The sequence below is a fragment of the Megalops cyprinoides genome, chromosome 2 (genome assembly GCF_013368585.1).
Source record: "Megalops cyprinoides isolate fMegCyp1 chromosome 2, fMegCyp1.pri, whole genome shotgun sequence".
Classification (NCBI taxonomy): domain Eukaryota; kingdom Metazoa; phylum Chordata; class Actinopteri; order Elopiformes; family Megalopidae; genus Megalops; species Megalops cyprinoides.
Window position 1 is genome coordinate 22,264,277 of NC_050584.1, and position 19,289 is coordinate 22,283,565.

Below are 19,289 nucleotides of genomic sequence, written 5' to 3' on the forward strand. Positions count from 1 at the left end.
TTACCTTTATATCTCCTTTAAAGTATTCTGGTGGTTTTTTTTTTTTCTAAATTGACTTTAGAAATATTGTGTGTGTGTGTGTGTGTGTGTGTGTGTGAATACTTAACAGCTTTCCCTACACTCAGGCAGGGAGACCAGACAGGTGGCAACTGCTAGAAAACTCTTTGTTTCTATGGTTCACACTCTCTTCCAAAAAAACTAACTCCTCATCACAATTCCAGAGAAGCCGTCGCTTGCCAATTCCTTCACCATTGAATTTTTCATTTGCAGCACATTCCCAGGGTTACACACTGGCTGAAGGGGTAATGGATGTTTGGCTGGCTGGGCAGGGAAGGAGAAGGGGGTGGTAAAGTTCTCTGTTTGAGGTGAGGACTCTCTCCAAGCGGATATCTCGGAGAGCAGCAATCTGATTATAGACAAAGGGGTAGGACACGGATTGGGTGGTGTCTGCAGGGGCCAAAGGAGCAGAAAGCACATTAATGAATGTCAATGTGAATGTGCGGTCAATACCCAATGCATTCTCACTCTGGCCTTAGGCTTTAAGATTTGTTGCCAGAAATCTTACATATACCTTTGCATAAATTTGAAATGCAGACCCACACTTAGACATGCCATGCCAGCTACCATTAAACACCCACAACTGCACACACACACACACACACACACACAGACACACACACACACACACACACACATGCATGCTCACATATGCACACACTTACACATACTCAAACATACACATTCACACACACATCACTTCAATGCAGATAAACAGCTAAAGGTTAGGAGAACTACAGTGAGCCAGTAGCGGGCAAGTTTGTAATTAGTCTCTCTTTGCAATATGACTTTAGTAACAGGCTTAGTCTGAAAGTAAGCTATTTTACTGTCTTTATATGATCATAACTTTCGGCTCTTCAAATTGGGTGCCAAAAACATTTTAAATGAGGTTTTGACAGAAACAAGAAACATTGTGCAAAAAGAATCCACTGGCAATTTATATTCCTGACCCTAACAGTCTATCGACTGTCCTAGCCCCATTGATTCTTCCTCAGAGAAGATTAAAAACTATTGCAAGGTGGAGGAGAATTACTTCCCCCAACTCCCCCAGCCCTCCCCCACCAAATTTCCAAAGCTCTCTAGTCTGCCTGTTGGAGTCAATAAGATGATCAATACTTTTAGGATGAATGATCTCTGAACAATGACAGCCTGTTACAAACAGCACGCCGTGCAGGTTTTCTTTCTCAGGAATCTTCCAAAACTTGTCAAATGTTTGTCATATGCGTGGTCACCAGTGACTGATGCACTCTGTGAAGCAGCAGCTGACACATACACATGAAGAGAGAAATGGTCACTGAATGCACGTTCAAACCTCTTGCCAGCTGCTGTAATGCTCTTCTATATTATATTACATTACATTCATTTAGCCGAGGCTCTTATCCGTCTTCTAGCACAAAAGAACAGAAGTGTATCCATTCGGGTTGAATGAGCAACAGTGTGAGACCAGGCTAACAACACTCTCAGACCGAGTGAGTGTGAGCATAACACTGTTCAAGCCCGACTACAAGTTACCCTGTGCAATGTAACTGGACTAGTATACACTCTCACTTTCCTGATGTGATGTTTTCCCTTTAATTGTACACAAAATAAAGTTTATTAAATGTTGGACTTTTCACAAACTCGTTTTATGTTATTTCAAGGCAGCAAGACCAACATTCCCTGCATTATTTTATTACTTTACCACATTTCCAATATGCTGAATTTCTCCAACTATTTTCAAATTATGCACAAAATGAACACCCTGTCATTTCAAATTGAACACAAAATAAAGCCAAAATAAATGTTGGACTTTTAACAAACACTTCCCCTGTTATTCAGAGGGAGCATAACATCAATATTCCCTTTGCTTTATTCTCAATAAATTGCTTCAGTGTTACCAAAACACTGTTTTCCCCTAAGTATAATGCTTGTATCTCGAGTCCATTTTGTTTATCTTGTTCATTTACCCCTAAAATGTATTCTGAATAATGTATTAGAAATTCATGTGAGGGGAAACTTGGGTTGTATCTGCAGAAAATATCAGAATCTCTTTTTTCTGCCTGAATATCATATAGACGATGGCACATTCTGTTTCACGTATTACAGTGAATTGCATCAGATCTGTCTGACCCATGGTCTGACACCACTCATTCTGAACATTTTCCTGAGGGCAAACAAAAACATTAAAAACAAAATCAGAAGAGATGTCACGGGTGCTCACTTTGAAATGCATGCCCGATATGGCTTGTTTTGATTAATTAATAATGTTCAAAACCTTGAACGTGTCCTATCCGAGTTACTTATAGACTTTCACATTCAATGACTTATTCTCACGCCTTCAAAATTTTCCAGCATGAATTTAAGTGGATTCTCTTTGGCTGCAGCTTCTGTTGCAACTTCCGTTACTCCCGCCACACCAGAATCACAGTGGCCCTTTCCTAAAAGAGCTATACTATACTGCCACACAGTGACAAGACTGTACTACTGCATACAGCCACTGTTGGCCGTCATGTCCACCACTGGGTGGCAGTGAATTACCAATTGTGCTCAAAGCCTGTCACTACAGTCTGTCACCGATTCAGAAGAATAGTGTCCATTTTTTTTTTTTTTACCAAGATCAGGAGTTCACATTACATTATTTTACATGTTGTCATGCTAATATTTTGGCATCAGCTAGCACATCGAGGAAGGAAAAGACTTTGGCATGTGGGACAGTATCACTGTAATATATGCCTTCTAAGTGCCTCTCTCTCTGTCTCACTCACTCACTATTTCTGTATAGTCCACGTGGTTCTCACTTGTTAACTTGAGCATCACAGTCAAGAAAAAGAATTTCTGAGTGCTAGGCCAGCTGTGATCAGCTACAGAATATTGATGACACTGAACAAAACTGTGCAGAACAGATACTCTACTTATTAGGGATGTGCATCTCCATCACTGAGGCCGATGCATACACATCTCGATGCATTGCCAACGATCCGATATTTTAAAGATACATAAGAAGCAACTACTAATGCGATACGATATGATTCACCCCTATTGCGATGCAGTGCGATTCGACACGATTTGATTCAACACAGTGCAATTCAACGCGATACGATGCGATGCGGTGGAGCGTGTAGCTCTGCCTCCTCCGTGATAATCTGTGGCTGCATCCGAATACTCAGTATGCACTAATGTCGGTTAAGAACGTAGCCTACTACCCGACCATTACTGTTGTAGGCTACGTTCTATGAGTATGCGAGCGAGTAGTAAGGACACAATTTCGACGTACTCGGCCACCATCTTACCTGTCTTTTGGCCTCTGATGTTTACATGTTTTAAAAATCAGTCTGCTTTACTTAGCTGACTGTCAACCTGAGGTAAAATTAAAAGCTAACATTACGTAACAAGCCAACTGATTTGTTTGCTTAACCAAGTTGACTACACCGCCGTCTTCTTTCTCTTTTTCCCGGGGAATTCTTCTTCGTTATTCGGGCTCCAGCTGACTTATGGGATAGCGTAGTTTGCATACTTCAAAATCTCAGCGGATGTAGTCGCATTTAATTACAGCGAAAATTGGTTAGACATATATAAAACAATGACAATCAACTGATTATTATTTCAGTAACTCTTTGACCTTAGAAGTAATGCCCATGTTGCACTCTTGGACAGACAAGACACCATCTTCCCTTTTGGCAACTTTATTCTTCCCAGTTCTGAATTGGAGTAAATCTTTACGAAGCAATTATAATGCACGCACAGAGTCAGTACGCAACATACACCGCTCGTTTTCCGTAGCTCAACAGCAACTCTCTCTTCTACTACAGCGCCAACTGATGACATCATTTTATGTTCACCTCTGACCTCTTACTGGTAAAGTAAATCAGAACAATACTTAGACTATTTGCTAAATAAAATTACAATGAAATTAAAATCTATCCCCCTTACAGAACTTTAATCTATTTCAGTGTCAAGAAATGTAAATTAAAAAAATATTTCTAGGTCGCAACACCCACAATATGCCACTCCTTTAAAAATGGCAAAAACAGATGAATTAGTAGAGATATTCAGGTGATCTTGTTCAACGTTGCCCCACTGTTCAGTTACTCTGTTGTCTGTGATGTACCCTGAGAGGTACGCTCAGAGGAGTGTCTCTTGACTGAAGAGGGTGTCAGGTGTTACTCTGCGGTGGTGTGCCCAAGGGACCTCTAAGTGGAGAACATGACTCCCACCTGCACACACAAACACCACATGTTCTGCTCTGTTAGGAGTGCACTCAGGTGCTTGTAAACAGTGGGGATTATGGTGATGTCCACCTTATTGTCAGATAATCAGGCTGTCATTCAAAATGAATGAATGAATGAATTAATGAATGAATAAATAAATAAATAAATAAATAAACACTTTCTCATCCCCGGGGGTGTGTGATGTCACAGAAAGGCTTTTTTAGAGAGAGCTTAAACAGCATTGATCAAAGGAGCAATCTATTTCGATTTTAATGTTTTTTGTTTGAGATTTAACAATAAAACAATGATATTTCTCCTCATTCAGACTAAGAATGATATTGGTTACATGACTGGGTAGCTGATATACACTACAGGAAATGTAATGCACGTAGGGGGGTGGAAACGTGCGCGGCAGTTCTAACATCAACGCCTGTCCTCTTTCATTTTAAAGAGTTAATGAATGCTTTAAATCACTGTGCGAAATTTCAGGAAATCGTTCAATAAAACTGGGACCTGGATTTCTGATGTCTCGCAAAGCCCTCGGATAAAGACCAAACAGACACTCCCCGCGGTGCTTAGTCGTCAAGGAGCGCGCTTGTCTGTATTCCAAACATACCTTGGAAACCGGCTTTGTGAAATCTGTCATGTTGACAATGCAGACTCTTGAAATGACTTCTGTCTGTTTTTCTCTGCTCCGATTCACTTTATCCGTGTTATATCTAGACGCATTCTATGCATTTTTGTTTTACAGCAAAAGTTGTACTGCATTCGGGTGTCTTTGAACTTGGGATTGTTTCGTGCGTGCCTCTAGGGTCAGGGAGGAGATCATTAGCTAGATAGCTACCAGGCTAGTTGAAGTTGTGACGTTTAGAGTGTCATTGTATAGGTTTGTTCAGTGCGGTAACTCTGGATACATTAATGCCGCTGGTGCTCGCAATGTAAGGTAAGGTTACACAACCTTTGTTTGCTTGGAAAAGGGAGTTAGCTATCTGGTACTTGCTAACGCTGGGTAGCTGATACAAAGAGAACTCGGAACACTAAATGCATTTAATTCAAACGTGTTAAAGTAACGGTATTTCACAGCAGCACTGAAACGCAAATGTTTCACCTTTCTGCTGCTCTCTATTTCTTAGAAAGCATTTGTGGCTCAGCATGCCGACATCCGAAGGCGTTACAGCGAGCGCAAAATTTCCGAATTTCTTGGAGGGAGCGGTCAATATTGGACAGCGGACTATTGATTCGCGGGTAGGCTACACCGGAGGGACGGGGAGAGGTGGAAAGAAGCACGGGGCTGGAGTGCAAGAGTGGCCAGATGGCTCCAGATACGTAGGGGAGTTTGTGAATGGCCTGAAGCATGGCAAGGGGGTTTTCACCTGGGCAAACGGGGAGGTATGTATGCTTCCTCGTAGTTTGAATGTTCACACGTAGCTATAGCCCCCACGATCCACAAGTGATTTAAGTATTTAATGTGCTTAAGAAACACTCTTCTGCGAACAGGCAGTTGGAGCCCCTTTTCTTTTTTGTGCCAACAAATGCATCAAGTAAAAGTGTTACCGCAAGCAGCAGTACTGCCAGATCATCAGTATGAATAGAGAAAAAGGTCATGCTCCCCTTGGGTATTTTAAGTTACTGTGTCTGTTTTGCTCGGATCCCCGTAGCACGCTGCAGTTGAGGAATGGTTTTAAAAATTAAATAGCTTCATACAGCTTTTGCTCTGAAATATAGTGGTGTTATTTCAAACTGATCCCTGAACATGATAGTGCTGTGAACATCTGTAGAAATATATCGCTATGCTAACTGGTGTAGAAATGCTGAGTCAAGCAATAGAAATTTCCTATATATCGTACACTTACAAAAGTCTGTTCTGCCATCTCATATTATGAGAAGAAAAGCAGTCATTTGGACCAACATTGGATAAAAAGTTGAGATGACATTTTGACAGTTTATTTTATTTTATGTATTTATTTTTTAGTTCTATGACGGCTCTTTCTATAAAGATTATCGGCATGGCAACGGGACATACTCCTGGCCAGGGGGGTCCAGGTTCACAGGGAAATTTTATCGGAATCGCAAGGAGGGGTATGGAACTCAGCACTTAGCGGATGGCACTGTGTTTCAGGTAAAAATGGGCACAAAAAAGCTTTATTTTACATTTGCAGATTTTTGTGGCTGTGCTGACATCCCCTGGCCCTCACAGGGGCTGTACCGTGCGGACGAGCGTTTCGGGCCGGGCGTGGCCACATACCCAGACGGCCGCCAGGACGTTGGACTGTGGCACAGGGAGCGCCTGTGGAAGCTGTGCACCCGGGTGGGTGGAGCCTTCTCCCTGAGCGCCGTCCCGGGGTACGCGGCCTGGGTCACCCCCGGGAGGAAGGCTGGTTCCGGGGGCCCTGCAGACCCCTCGGTCCTCCCCCACCGGGAACGGCCAGAGGCTGCGCCTTTTGTGTTGCCCCCCGGGATGGAGACGTACTCCACAGACTCAGACCATCTGCCCCTCCCTCACTGCACCCGGAAGGAGCTGGATCAACATTTTTTCCAGGGGCGGGGCTGTGACCCTGATGTGGACCCGCCCGTCTCTGGGTGTCTGCCTCTCCAGCGGCGGATGCAGGCTCACATTCACAGGCACAGGTAGGCGCTCTGCTCACTGAAACGTTTAGTGTGCAAATCTGCTGCTCCGTGGCTGCTGGAAGGCATAAATCACTGAGACACAAAACTCTTTAGTTGTAAATATGCACTTCAGGTAAAGTGCAACAGTGGGCATCTTATTAAATTCCAGAAACCACCCAGCAATATGCACACTTTCTTGGTGCCCTGCCAGAGTGTGAAATTATACAGTAAATATATGGTGCTCTAATTTTGCTGAAGTAAAATGTTTTCTCTACATTGCAAGACAGCAGTGTTAGATCGTATGGGGTCAAATCACTTGCAAATAGCTATTACTTGGTCAACTGAAGGCTCTCAGCTACAAATAAAATTCTGTGTTTCAGATAAACTTATGGTAGGGCTTGAATAATGTTATGTTTACACTCACTGGTTTGGAAGTGTTGTTAGCCTGGTCTGACACTGTTGCTTAATTAAATTCAATGGATACACTTATGTTCTATTGTGATGAAAGTCGCTCTGGATAAGAGCATCCGCTAAATGCATGTAGTAAGGTAATAAAGTTCTTAGAGTGAAGGCATTAAGTTGCTAAGTTGCAAAAGCTATGTTTTGGTTTAGTAGGCTTTGTTTTGATTGCTTTGATAGGTTTTAGTTTTTGTGAATTGAATGTGAATATTTTTAATCCTCTTGCAAATAACAGTAGAAGCAGCAGTGTAGCAGAGTGATAAGGAGCAGGGCTCATAACCAAAATGTTGCTGGTTCGAGTCCCCGCTGCTGCTGTACCCTTGAGCAAGGTACTTAATACACAGTTACCTCAGTAAATATCCAGCTACAAAAATGGACAACATGTAAAAATTGTAACATATGTAAGTCGCTCTGGATAAGAACATCTGCTAAATGCCAATAATCCAATGGAATGTTATTATTTTTTCCCCTTATTCTTGCTCCTGTCTGAGCTGCAGGTTCGAGGCAGAGGCACAGGACTGGGATGTGGCTGCTGTGCTGTCAGGTGACCGTGAGCGCTTCGGTCTCAAAGGCCCCCTGGAGCTGACCTCGGAGTGCCTGATCTTGGCGGCCTCGCGGGGGGACCTGCAGAGCATGCACGGGATCCTGAAGGAGGGGGCGGTGCACCCAGACGTGGGCGACACCACGGGCCACACAGCACTCGTGGCAGCGTCTGTAAGACACTGGCCAAGAGGGAGGGGGGCCTGGCACTCATGCTAGTGTGGGAGTAATGGGTGGCATTCTGTGGGCACTCTTTCACAGAACTAATGCTAAACTGTAGTGTAAAAATAAACTTATAAAATGAAATATTGGTATATAAAGTAGATTTTATGAAAAATATATGGTATAATAATTAAATAGTATATATTAAATATATGAAATGACTTAAGAGCAAAAGTGTGCCTCTGTCCGGGCTTGTGAAATGCCCAGTTGTCTTGGTTTCTTACGTAGTTTATGTAGTTTAGATTTAGTTTACTATTCAGTTCCGTTTTATAATTGAAGAAGTAGCCCTTGAAGACAGTTTTAAAAACAGTTTTAAAACATACCTCGCTGTGTTATGAGTTCTGTGCTTGCTCCATTTGTTTCTCTTTCACTCTCTCTCCCCATCCATCCCCCTCCCTCCCTCTCTCCCTCCCTCTCTCTCTCCCTCTCTCTCAGATGAATTGCCATAATGATGTGATTCACTTGCTGCTGGATTGCGGCGCTGATGTGAACAAACTGACCGGCCAGGGCATGTCAGCTCTGGCGGTGTGCAGCGTGCTGTATTACCCTTTCGCCTCGCTCCATAAGACCGTGGCTGAAAGAGCTTTGCACGAAACCCTCCCCGGCTCACAGGTGAATATCATCACACCCCTGCAATGCGAATGCTAATTTAATACAGTGTTACCTTTTAATTACGTTTTGCTTCCTTCAAATATCCAGCTATATCCAGCTATTGTGCTGGAAGTTGCTCTTGATAAGAGCGTCTGCTAAATGAATGTAATGTAATGTAATGTAATGTAATGCAGAACGTGGATGGGGCTTTGGTTTCACAAGGTCTCATGATCTGTAGCACCGCGTTACTAGATAGGTGCAAAACATATGTGCAGCAGGATGTCTCTCAGGTTTCCTTAAGAAAATGTAAAGGGCTTCACCTGTATCGGGTAGGATTGCGAGACGCAGCCGCCACTAGGAAGCAGTCCTCAGGAAAGCACTGTCGAGGCAGAGGCAAAATGGAGCACTGCCCAGAATGAAGAGACTGACCCCACCAACCCAGCTGATCCGACTGGCATCATTACTGGCCGGGTAAACTGCAAGCCCTCAAGCACCTCTGGGCCTGAGGTGCGGTCCATCCAGGTGCTGGATGGGCAGATCCAGGTCGGCTCCGTCGCCTGGCCCGAGAGCGGCGGTAGGCTGGAGGAGGAGTTCAGCACCACAGGCGACAGTGCCTTTGACTCGGCCCTCTCGCAGGCCAGCCTCCGGGTCTGGGTGACAGAGAACGCCCTCCAGCAGACGGCCGAGGCTCTCAGCCGCGCGAGTCTGGCATGGCCCGCCGACACCCAGGAGACAGTCCGTAAGATGGCCCACATGAAGACTGAGTGAGTCTGTCATCGGCTACTGACTCACGCAGTGACAGCAGTGCCTGGGAGAGTTTAGGCCATCTGCTTCCAAAGAGGGGTGTTAGGTTCCACTGATGGTCCATGTCCTTTAATAAAGTTATCCACTATAGTATCTTCACTAATTTAAAGATAAAGATGTGGATCATAGAATATGTCTTAAACATAAGCCAATTAACTGTTGATAACTGTTGAAAACTTCAGACTGAAGTCCTGAATTAGTCCTGTGTATTAGAATGACCACTCCTGTTGAGTGTTTCTCTTTAGGCAGATGAGGTCATTTTAAAGTAATGTAAAATTTAACCCTGCATTCTGGTGGTCATTATTCTGTTAAATTTATTTGTTCTGTTATTCCATGGTTCATCATGGACAGGCACAGAGCCAGGTGGGCCACCATGAAGCTGCTGTTGGGGAGGGGGGGTGACCCCAACACCTCCTGCGTCCCCATGCCCATCCTCTTCCTGGCCGTCAAGGCCAGGCACGTCCAGGCTGTGAGGCACCTGCTGGAGTGTGGCGCCCGTACAGACGTGCCCCTGCCACCTGAGGTGCCCTGCTCATTTACACAGGCCTCTTCCTCAGCACCCTATTCTTCATCACGGGGTCATTGTTGACCTCACCAGCCTCCCTACAGCTTCACACAGACCTCCTCCTCCTCCTCCTCCTTCTTCATCTGATTCTTCTTCTGCTGCTGCTGCTTCCTCTGCTGCTTCTTCTTCTGCTTCTTTTTCTTCAATGCTCGACAGCCATCCAGGGCTAAACTTGGCCAGGTCGAGCACACATAGATATGAATTAGTCTTAATCCCTTGTTTCCTCACTCTGTTACAGGAAAAGGGGCTGTACCCTCTGCACATCGCTGCCGGCCTGCCAGGGCCTGAGGGGCCCAGGATCACAGAGCTGCTGCTGCACGCCCTGGCAGACCCCGACGTGCGAGCGCGGGATGCAGATGAGGTCTTTGAGCTGGACGAGGTGACCGCAGGGAACTTCGTTAACGCTGTTACAGGAGAACCAGGCCACCAGGGTCAAAAGATGATCGACCAATAACGCCTCTGCGTGTTATTCCCAGAACACAGTGGAACCCCAGGCAGACTACAGCAGTAAGACTGCCAGCTTCCCCAGCTCCCTGACCCAGGACCAAAGCTTCCCGAGAGAGCCGCCCGAGGAAGGCGGGAGGACACCCTTACATGTGGCCTGCCAGAGGGACACAGATCACGCTGTGAGTTCTGTCAGCCACCCCCTCAAGCCATTTCTGAGGTGGTGACTTAGAGAAGTACACAGTGTGTCATGAGAAGAACACATCTTTGGGTGTCTGAGTGTTGCTGTGTTTGAGGATTTGCACCCCTGGACAGATTTGACATTGTGTGTGTGTGTGTGTGTGTGTGTTTGCAAGTGTATTCAAGTAGTATTGCAGCAGTGCTGTCACAGTATGTGAAGATCACAGCAACACTGAGGAGATTTTCTTTTGTATTTGTTTGTTCCTTTCTTTTTCTGGGTTGGTATATCAAGTGATACATGTGCGCAAATTCACTTTCAAAGCAGTTTTAAGTGTCTTATTCTTGAATGGCGGTTGAACAGTTTTGATTTTCAGGCCTGTTGGTGTATGTTTTTGTATTACAGCAAGCATATACAATCCTTGGGTTTTAAACCCTTCTAGATCAGTGTTTTTTGAGACAAGGATTAGAGTAATCCTTATTGAAAAGATTAATTGGCATTGCAAATCATGTCAGCACTCCATTAGGCTGACACAGAAAAATAAACTATACTTAGCGCATTCGGGTGAATGAAAGCAAAGTGGATTTTAAAAAGAAGAGTGAAAGAAGTGTAAAAAAGTGGATTTTAAAAAGAAGAGTAAAAGAAGGGTAGAAAAGGACTGGGGTAATAAATTCAAACTCCTCCAATGGCAGACTCAATGAAAGTGTGTCCTCTGTGTCCCGTGTGTCTCAGGTGGCCAGGGATGTGGTGTCCTTGCTGCTGTCCCATAAATCCAACACCAACCTTCTGTGGAGCGGGCACTCTGCCCTCTCTCTGGCCATCGCCAGTGGCAATGACCTGGTGAGCTTAACACTTATTGTTCACATAATCTGGAGGGGAGGGTAGGTGAGAGATGCGTACGCTAATGGTTATGGATTTATTTTGTCATGTACTTTGGATTCTATGTAGTTCTGTTTAGTAGTAGTATGCTTGACTTCTGTAAGATTGCACAAGTTAAGTTGTGGTAGGGCTATGTGTTATGCTCACACTCACTGGGCTGGGAGTGTTGTTAGCCTGGTCGGACACTGTTGCCCATTTAAATTGAATGGATGCACTTATGTTCTCTTGTGCTGGAAATCGCTCTGGATAAGAGTGTCTTCTAAATGCGTGTAATGTGATGTAATTTGCAGGCTATGTTTTTGCATAGTTCCACACACGTGCTTTATTCCAAGAAGGTAAACCGATATAATGATGCAGCTCCCGGCCCTTAGGCTTAAAGGCTAGAGTAGTGTATGGAAGTAGAATATCTATAGAACATTCTGGGCACCTGTGGAGACAGTGCCTGTAAGTGATGCTCAGGACATGTGGTGGTGAAATTCATTGTGGTGGTGGGACTTGGAGGAAAAGCTGTGAGCACTATGAGGTGGAGGGGAATATTTGTCGCAGAGTTGCGTACAGAGTCACACGGATCAGAATAAAGGTGCCTCCTGGTTTGTCAGTGTAAGCCAAGGCCATGGCTTCCTGGGAGTTACCACGGGTTCTCTGACAAAGAACGTCAGTTGACCAAGTGACCTCACCTGTGACCATTTCAAATCAAAACCATAGATAGAATGACACTAGAGTCATTATGTTTATTTAAAAGCAAACAAACAATTAAAACAATAAAAAAAAATTTAAAAAATTATCATGTGTCAAGACATCTTGACTTTTTTGAAGTTAAAGTAAAGTTCTTCAGGCGTGGTTTCTGTGCTTCTTAACAGCCATCTATTTTCTGAGATTTAATGGGCCTCCTTTAAGTAAACCAAACAATGCTCCGTGTGGTGCACATTGACCTGAATATCGGTGTTATTGTTTAGAATATCTGTGATGGTTATTACACATGCACAGCAGCATACAGAACCATCACTCCTGGTTCCTCTCTTCTCAGGCTGTGGACGAGCTTCTAGCCTGGGGAGCTGACCCCAACCTACCCCTGACCCGTCATGTGGGGAGCGCCCTGTGTGCCGTGGCCAACATCAACTACAACTGCAGGCAGCATCCGCAGAGCAGAATCAAGCTGGTACAGAGTCTGAAGCGCCCACCAGAACTAATCACAGCATCTTCACTTCTCATCCAGCACCTTCTTATGTACATGAGGGAAGGCTCTACATACAGTACCAGTCAAAAGTTTGGAGGCGCCTTCTCTTGGAAGGGGTTATTTTTACTATTCTCCACATTTTAGAACTGTGAAATAACTGTGACTAAAAAGTGTTAAATCAAACCTATTTTATATTTTAGATTCTTCAAAGTAGCCAAAAATATTTTTGATTTTTTTTTCATATATAGTCATGAACCTCACTAAAATTCAAGCATTTAAGTGTAATCTTTAGATCAAAATGTCTTTGAATACATGTTTCCCATTATCTTAATCAGGTGCGTCCAAACTTTTGACTGGTACTGTAGTCTGACGCAAACTTTGTTCTCTTGTTTGATTAGCTGGAGAAACTGATCAAAGCTGGTGCCAACATCCTGATGCCAGTTGTGTACGGAGAGGGGCGCAGGAGTGCAGTGGGCACTGCGGTGGACTATGCCTACTACGCCTTCCAACAGGTACAGTACAGACAGGGTGTGCCGTTGAGAACCAGGCCTGTTTCAGAACTGTTAGTGCCAGTGAAATTCTCCACAGATGAAATGCACAGATTAATTTTGTAAGAAGTGTAAATGTTATGTCTCAGACATGAATTGGCCATATAAGGCACTGGCCACAGTATTCTTTAACTGTTGTGACACTGCTATGTCGTGATGCCCCAAGGGTTATTCACTAGAAACTAGAGCTGGTTTCTTATACACTTATATGGCAGTGTGGCATAGTGGTAAGGAGCAGAGCTTGTAACTGAAAGGTTGCCCATTGATTCCCTACTTGGGCACTGCCGCTGTGTGCCCTTGGGCAAGGTACTTAACCCTGAATTACCTCTGTAAATGTATAAATAGGTAACAGGTAAAATTGTAACCTATGTAAATCACTCTGGATGAGAGCGGCTGCTAAGTGACAATAATGTAAAGTAATGTAATATACTGTGACATGCACTGGTCCAAGACGTCACCCATATGTAGATGAATGGGGTTTAGAGTGCGAGCAGAAATGGGGTCACCTCGCTTGTTCATGCCGTGAGGCACTGTTCCTCTTCAGGATGCCCGGATCGCCCACACCCCTTACCACGCCCTAAGTTCCAAGGAGCGGGAGGTGTACAATGCGCGGCGGCTGCTGCTGGCCCAGATGGGCGACCTGCTGCGGCGGGCGGCGGTGGGGGCGGAGCGTCAGCGACTGGAGAGGGAGCAGAGTCTGGGTGTGCGCAGTGAGTCTGTGGTCACTAACCCCGCCTCTGCTCTAATTTCATTGGCTCATCTTTAAATAATCAGGCTGCAGCCTAACTCCAGAAGTCTGTGGGTCAGTACAGCCTAAAGTCACAGCACAGATGACCTCCTTTGCTTAGGGGTTAGCATTACAGAGCATGGATTGGATTGCTGATGGTGGAGGAGGTCAAGATGTCAGAATAAAGCCTGATCATATGACTAAGGAATGAACTGAGGAAGACCTCCCTTTCCGCATATGAAACTGGAGGGCTCTGACCGCTATCTGTAACCGTGTGTTTACCTGTGTGCACAGGTATCAGTCCCATGGAAAAGTTCCTGTATATCGGAGCAGGTGCCACCCCTCCAGGGGTCAAGCATTCAGCAATGTCTGTTCCTGAACAACAGAGGTACCATTAATCAGTCTGTTACCCACAGCTAAAGCTGATGTTCACCTCACTTGCTCACCCAAATATTCACTACTTCATTCTCTCTCCCACAGCTGAAGCTGCTATTTTCCTTACTTATTCACCCAAATATTCATTCATTGTCATCTCATCCCCACTGCTGCAGCTGGTGACGACCTTTCATGTGCTTAATCACTCACTGTTCCTTGTGTTGTTAACTCACTCACTCACTCACCTCTTTACTATTCCTGCTGAGATGGAGACTCTGATGGCTTGCTACTACTAGTATTCAGTGTGTTCAGTTTTTGCTGTTGGTTCTGTCCACGTATACTTGCCTCCTCATCCCATTCTGGTGCAGTATGAATAATGAAACAGTGTCTCTATGTGAATAGTGAGTATTAATTATTCATATGAATAGTGAATTATTGTCTGTTTTCCTCATCTCAGAAAGGAAGGGGAGAGCGAAACAAACACCAACATAAGGTGAGTGTAGTCCTTATCCATAAATATATTACGTTAATGAGAATCTGGTTTATGACCACACTACTTACATGCTTAGACACGAGTTCATCCCAGTTAGATGTAAGCTAATGATATCTGAGTGCACTGTGTAGAGAGCCTCAGGCATTATTTATTTGGGGATTAATGTGAAATATCCGTCATAGGGCTTTCTGGAGGGTAGCTGCCTTTTTAATCAATGAGTCAAATGTGCTTGAAAAATGTCTAATGATCTCATGGAATTGATCCTGATCAATTGACGTATGTGCAAGGACATTAATACTGACATTAAGTACCCCTGCAGTACAAAAAGCCCAATAATGGTAATTTAGCACATTCACATTTTGGGAAGGTGTAAAACATAATGCAACCACTAGATGGCAACAAATACATTCCTAAATATTTAGTAATGAACCTTTGTTAACCTGAAAACCATGTTACCAGAAATTTTTCTGGGTTGGTGTTCTTCTTCATATAAATATGAATAATTAGTGCAGGACATTAGCATAATGTTCTGTTCTTTAATTCATGTTTTGTAATAATGTCAGCCTGTTTATGCTGGTCTTTTCAAAAGTACTTCTGACAGATTACACACGTACAGCTAAGGGTTATATTGTTTGTACTTGGGGTAACGTGGCAGTTTTTGCTGAAGGCAGAGAAGACTGTATGACTGCAAAATACTTTGCCATTATTTTACAGTTTTGACAATACAACATAATGAGAGGAGGAAGGATTTGTAATTGTTTGAGGGAGAGAGTGAGAGACAAAGAGTGTGGGAACTTGCATGTCTGTGTGTGCTTCTGTGTATATACACGTTTGTATTTGTTTGTCTGTATGCGCACGTGTGTGTGTGTGTCTGTACGTGTATGTGTATGGGTGTTTGTACATTAAGTGTTTGCGTGTGCATCTGTGTCGGAAGGACACCAGTTTTGACCTCGCCCTCAGTGCACCCTTCATGTGTGGGTCCGCAGGAAGCCTCTGTTCAGATACTGCTACCAGTGCGGCCGCTCGGCGGGTGTGACCCTGGCACCTTGCAGCCGCTGCCGCGAGGTCTTCTACTGCGGCAAGGCGTGCAAGATGAAGGCCTGGAATGACCGCCACAAGGACGAGTGCATCCGCGTTTCAGGTGGGAAAGGAGCACAGCCACAGAGTTTAACGTCACGTCTTCATGCGCAACTGCCGCCCCCATAGAGGGCTTTGAAGTGTGCTGTATTAGTCACTACTTTCTGGTGGCTTCCTCTCATATTCATTGGTTCTGTCTCCTTCTCATGGTGTGCTCTAGCCTCCAAAGAGTAAGCCTGTGTAAGCCTGAGTTAGAGTTACATGAGTTACTACTGTAGGTCTGTTGTTTGTCTAGTGTTCCTACACTAAAGTCATTTATTTGTGTCTAACTTCATTTCTGTGACATGAATGACTTGCTGCAACTGGAAGAATAGAATATATTTTGTCAATCTTTATTTCTTTAAATAATTGGTTGGGGAATTACTTGTGTTCTCCATAGATTAGCAGTAGTCTCCACCTGTTACGACAAACCTGTCCACCTACCACCGGCCTGATAAATTCTACCTCCAACGGCTCGACGATTTCTGCTGTTTTTTATTTTTTATACATTTTTTATCAAAGTCGAGTCATCCCTTAAATGTTGTTCTGTTGAAAAATAACTCCCTTGGTAAAAATGAATATGTGCTGTGGTCACTTTCTTCCAATATGACTTGTCATGAAACAACAACCATGAAAATATTCTATGGCAAGAAAAAATTATGCCAGTAAATTGAAGCTCAGAAAGACCAAGACAGTCAAACTCCCTGTAACTGCATATTAGGAGACGGCACACTCCATTTTCTTAGTATACAGCTGGTCCCCCTTTTAATCCCACTGACTTTCCTTACTCACTCACTTATGCTTCTACCCTGCAATTTCACAACAGTCATAATCTAATGCATTTATCCCAAGCTGACTGTAGACAAATAAGAAACTGCACTGCAGGGAGGAGTTGCAGTTTGTCAGCACACACCTCGGCTCTGTCCAGAGTCGAGGAGCTCAGAATCCAAGCAAACATAATGTATTGCCATCGTCCACAGTGTCTGTTTAGTTATTCCTGACAATCCTGACACATGGAACAGTGCCTTTTTTCTGCATGTGTCTCATCTCTCTTAGAAATCCAAGCCCAAAACACTGGTTTAGAGCTGTCTTTGGGTGGAGAGGTTGTAAAGGCCATAGTTATGTTGCGCCAAAGATGAAATACACAGATCGTAAAAGCAAGGCCACAATGAGGTCTACTTGCACAAGGCCCGACATCTGTTCCATTCTAGAAAGCCCTGAGTCAGGTTTGCATGAGAGAGACATGATGCACCAGGGAGAGGATATGCTTTGGTCATGTCATCGTTGGCTCCAGAGCAACCTACAAATCACTGATAAAGTGATAGCCACCAATAACAAACCTGACAGAGACACAAACAGAGGCAGAAGGACAGGGCACGCATCAGGGATCAGTGACATCAGCGCTGTACAGGTATAGGTTGTTTAGGAGCAAATTAAACACACAGTACTCCTGAAACATACGCTTACTGAGCACACTGAGTAGAGTTGTCTGTATCCACTGATGCATTACATTACATTACTGTCATGTAGCAGACACTCTTATCCAGAGTGACTTGCATCGGTTACAGTTTTTTTTTACATGTTATCCATTTATACAGCTGGCTATTTACTGAAGCAATTCTGGGGTAAGTACCTTGCCCAAGGTTGCAGCAGCAGTGCCCCAGCGGGGAATTGAACTGGCAACCTTTTGGTTACGAGTCCTGCTCCTTACCACTTCGCCACACTGCCACCCCGATGCATCTGATGTATCTGAAATATGCACTGGAGCAAATGGACAGTTAGCATAACAGCATCTGAAACGGGAGCCTGCTTTAGTGACTTCATCAGCCAGGAGTTGCGGGGATTGCGAAGGCTGGTTATCTGATACTCGTTGTCTGCGCTTGCAGGTCGAGCAAAAGGCAGGAGCTGCACACCCAGGAAAGACAGGGCCAAGACGGCCGCCGCACCCCAGCAGGGAAGCGCGGCAACCGCCGCAAGGGCACGGACAGCTGCGTGGACACCGGGCAAGGAGGTGAAGGACGGCTGGGAGCTCAGAGAGAACTACAGCTTCAACTGACATGTCTGAGACGTGTGCACGGAGAGGCTCCTGATAAGATCCCTTCGACCCCTCCCTGAGCAGGGGTCACGCACGCAGCGCGCTGTTCAAGGGCAGTGTCAAACAGCGGAGGGCGCTCAAACAGGAGGCAGCGCTGGACAAGTTCATCAGTGCCTGGGCTGTGCCTGCAGTTGGCCTCGTCTTTCTGGGCGCCTGAGTGAGCCCCCAGCGGAGGGCAGATACCATGCTGAATTAATCAGACGAGAGCCAGAGAATGTGACAGCCTTCTTACACCTACTCAAACTGATCAAAGTAGCCCTAAAGGCAGCTGCATCACAGGAAATCATCAGGTCCTTCTCCTGCATTGAATCGTACAGAATAGCTTGGAGAGTATATTTGGAAGCTTCTTACATTATGAAAGCAGATATCCCTGCTTCCTCGTGTAGAGGGCTGTGTGGGATGGAGTGCTGAGTTTGCTTTTCTTTGTTGGGTGTTGCCTGCCTCTATGAAGAAGCCGTATTTTGTCTGTTTTTTTATTCTACCATGTCTTGCTACACCCTTGCACTAAGTATATTTTATGAGGATTTTGATTTCAGAATCCCTGCCGTTAGAGAATTTTGGACGGCAAAGGAAACCGTGTTAACCGCTTCAGTTTTAAAAAGTGTATCTGTATTTTTAAGTATTTTGGAGGATACATCTGAACCGTAACGCTTTCCATTCACAGATGTAGTTGCTTTTCATAAATATTTTTGTGCTCTTCCAAAGCAGACCGCTATTAAATGAGTCATTTGAAGACTCAACTCAAGGCTTCACAAGAATGTTAATGTCTGTTTGGGCTGGTTTAGCCAGTGTGTGTAGGAATCTGGACAAGCGTTTGAGGACACGGGAGTGTGGTGGCAGTCATCGATACCCACAGGCATTGGCGTGCGAGGAAGCGACAGCTCTTTCACGTTGACGCTAACGCCGCGAGACAGCGCGGATAAAGAGATGACACGGCGCGCTATCACTCCTGTCCCAATCCCTTCCGCCCGATGAGCTGACGGAAGCCGGCATGCCCGAACACTGTAAGCGGGAGATAGCTCTTATTCACACACAAGTACACATGTCACAAACAGATTGGAGCTATCCGTTGTATCATCCGCAAAGCCCTCCGGGGGCAGCGTCAAGGCATTCAGCGGTTTCGGTCGTCTCGCCGGCCCTCTCGCGTTTCCCGAAGTGGCGGGTGTCACAGGTTAATTCCGCTTCCTGTTGCGCCGCGCCCGAGGGTCAGGGGACTGTCGTGGGT

The 19,289-nt window shown here is 44.9% G+C and overlaps 1 protein-coding gene across 1 annotated transcript; it reads left to right on the top strand.

Annotated features, from left to right (window-relative positions):
* Positions 1-5,396: 5,396 nt before the first annotated feature.
* ankmy1 (ankyrin repeat and MYND domain containing 1) lies at positions 5,397-18,221 on the top strand. Its single transcript, XM_036518213.1, has 18 exons — positions 5,397-5,633; positions 6,217-6,363; positions 6,442-6,872; positions 7,808-8,024; positions 8,508-8,684; positions 8,997-9,427; positions 9,819-9,990; positions 10,271-10,463; positions 10,594-10,658; positions 11,387-11,494; positions 12,561-12,692; positions 13,109-13,222; positions 13,803-13,979; positions 14,280-14,335; positions 15,840-15,994; positions 16,151-16,160; positions 17,856-17,972; positions 18,089-18,221. Exons 1-18 carry the CDS (start codon positions 5,397-5,399, stop codon positions 18,219-18,221), a joined length of 3,072 nt encoding a protein of 1,023 aa, XP_036374106.1.
* Positions 18,222-19,289: the final 1,068 nt, after the last annotated feature.

Bases quoted from the DNA above. Each gene is read 5' to 3' on its own strand.
- ankmy1 (XM_036518213.1), top strand. From the start codon at position 5,397: ATGCCGACATCCGAAGGCGTTACAGCGAGCGCAAAATTTCCGAATTTC. The intron at 5,634-6,216 runs GTATGTATGCTT...TTTATTTTTTAG, and splicing joins TCACCTGGGCAAACGGGGAG to TTCTATGACGGCTCTTTCTA. The intron at 11,495-12,560 runs GTGAGCTTAACA...CTCTCTTCTCAG, and splicing joins TCGCCAGTGGCAATGACCTG to GCTGTGGACGAGCTTCTAGC.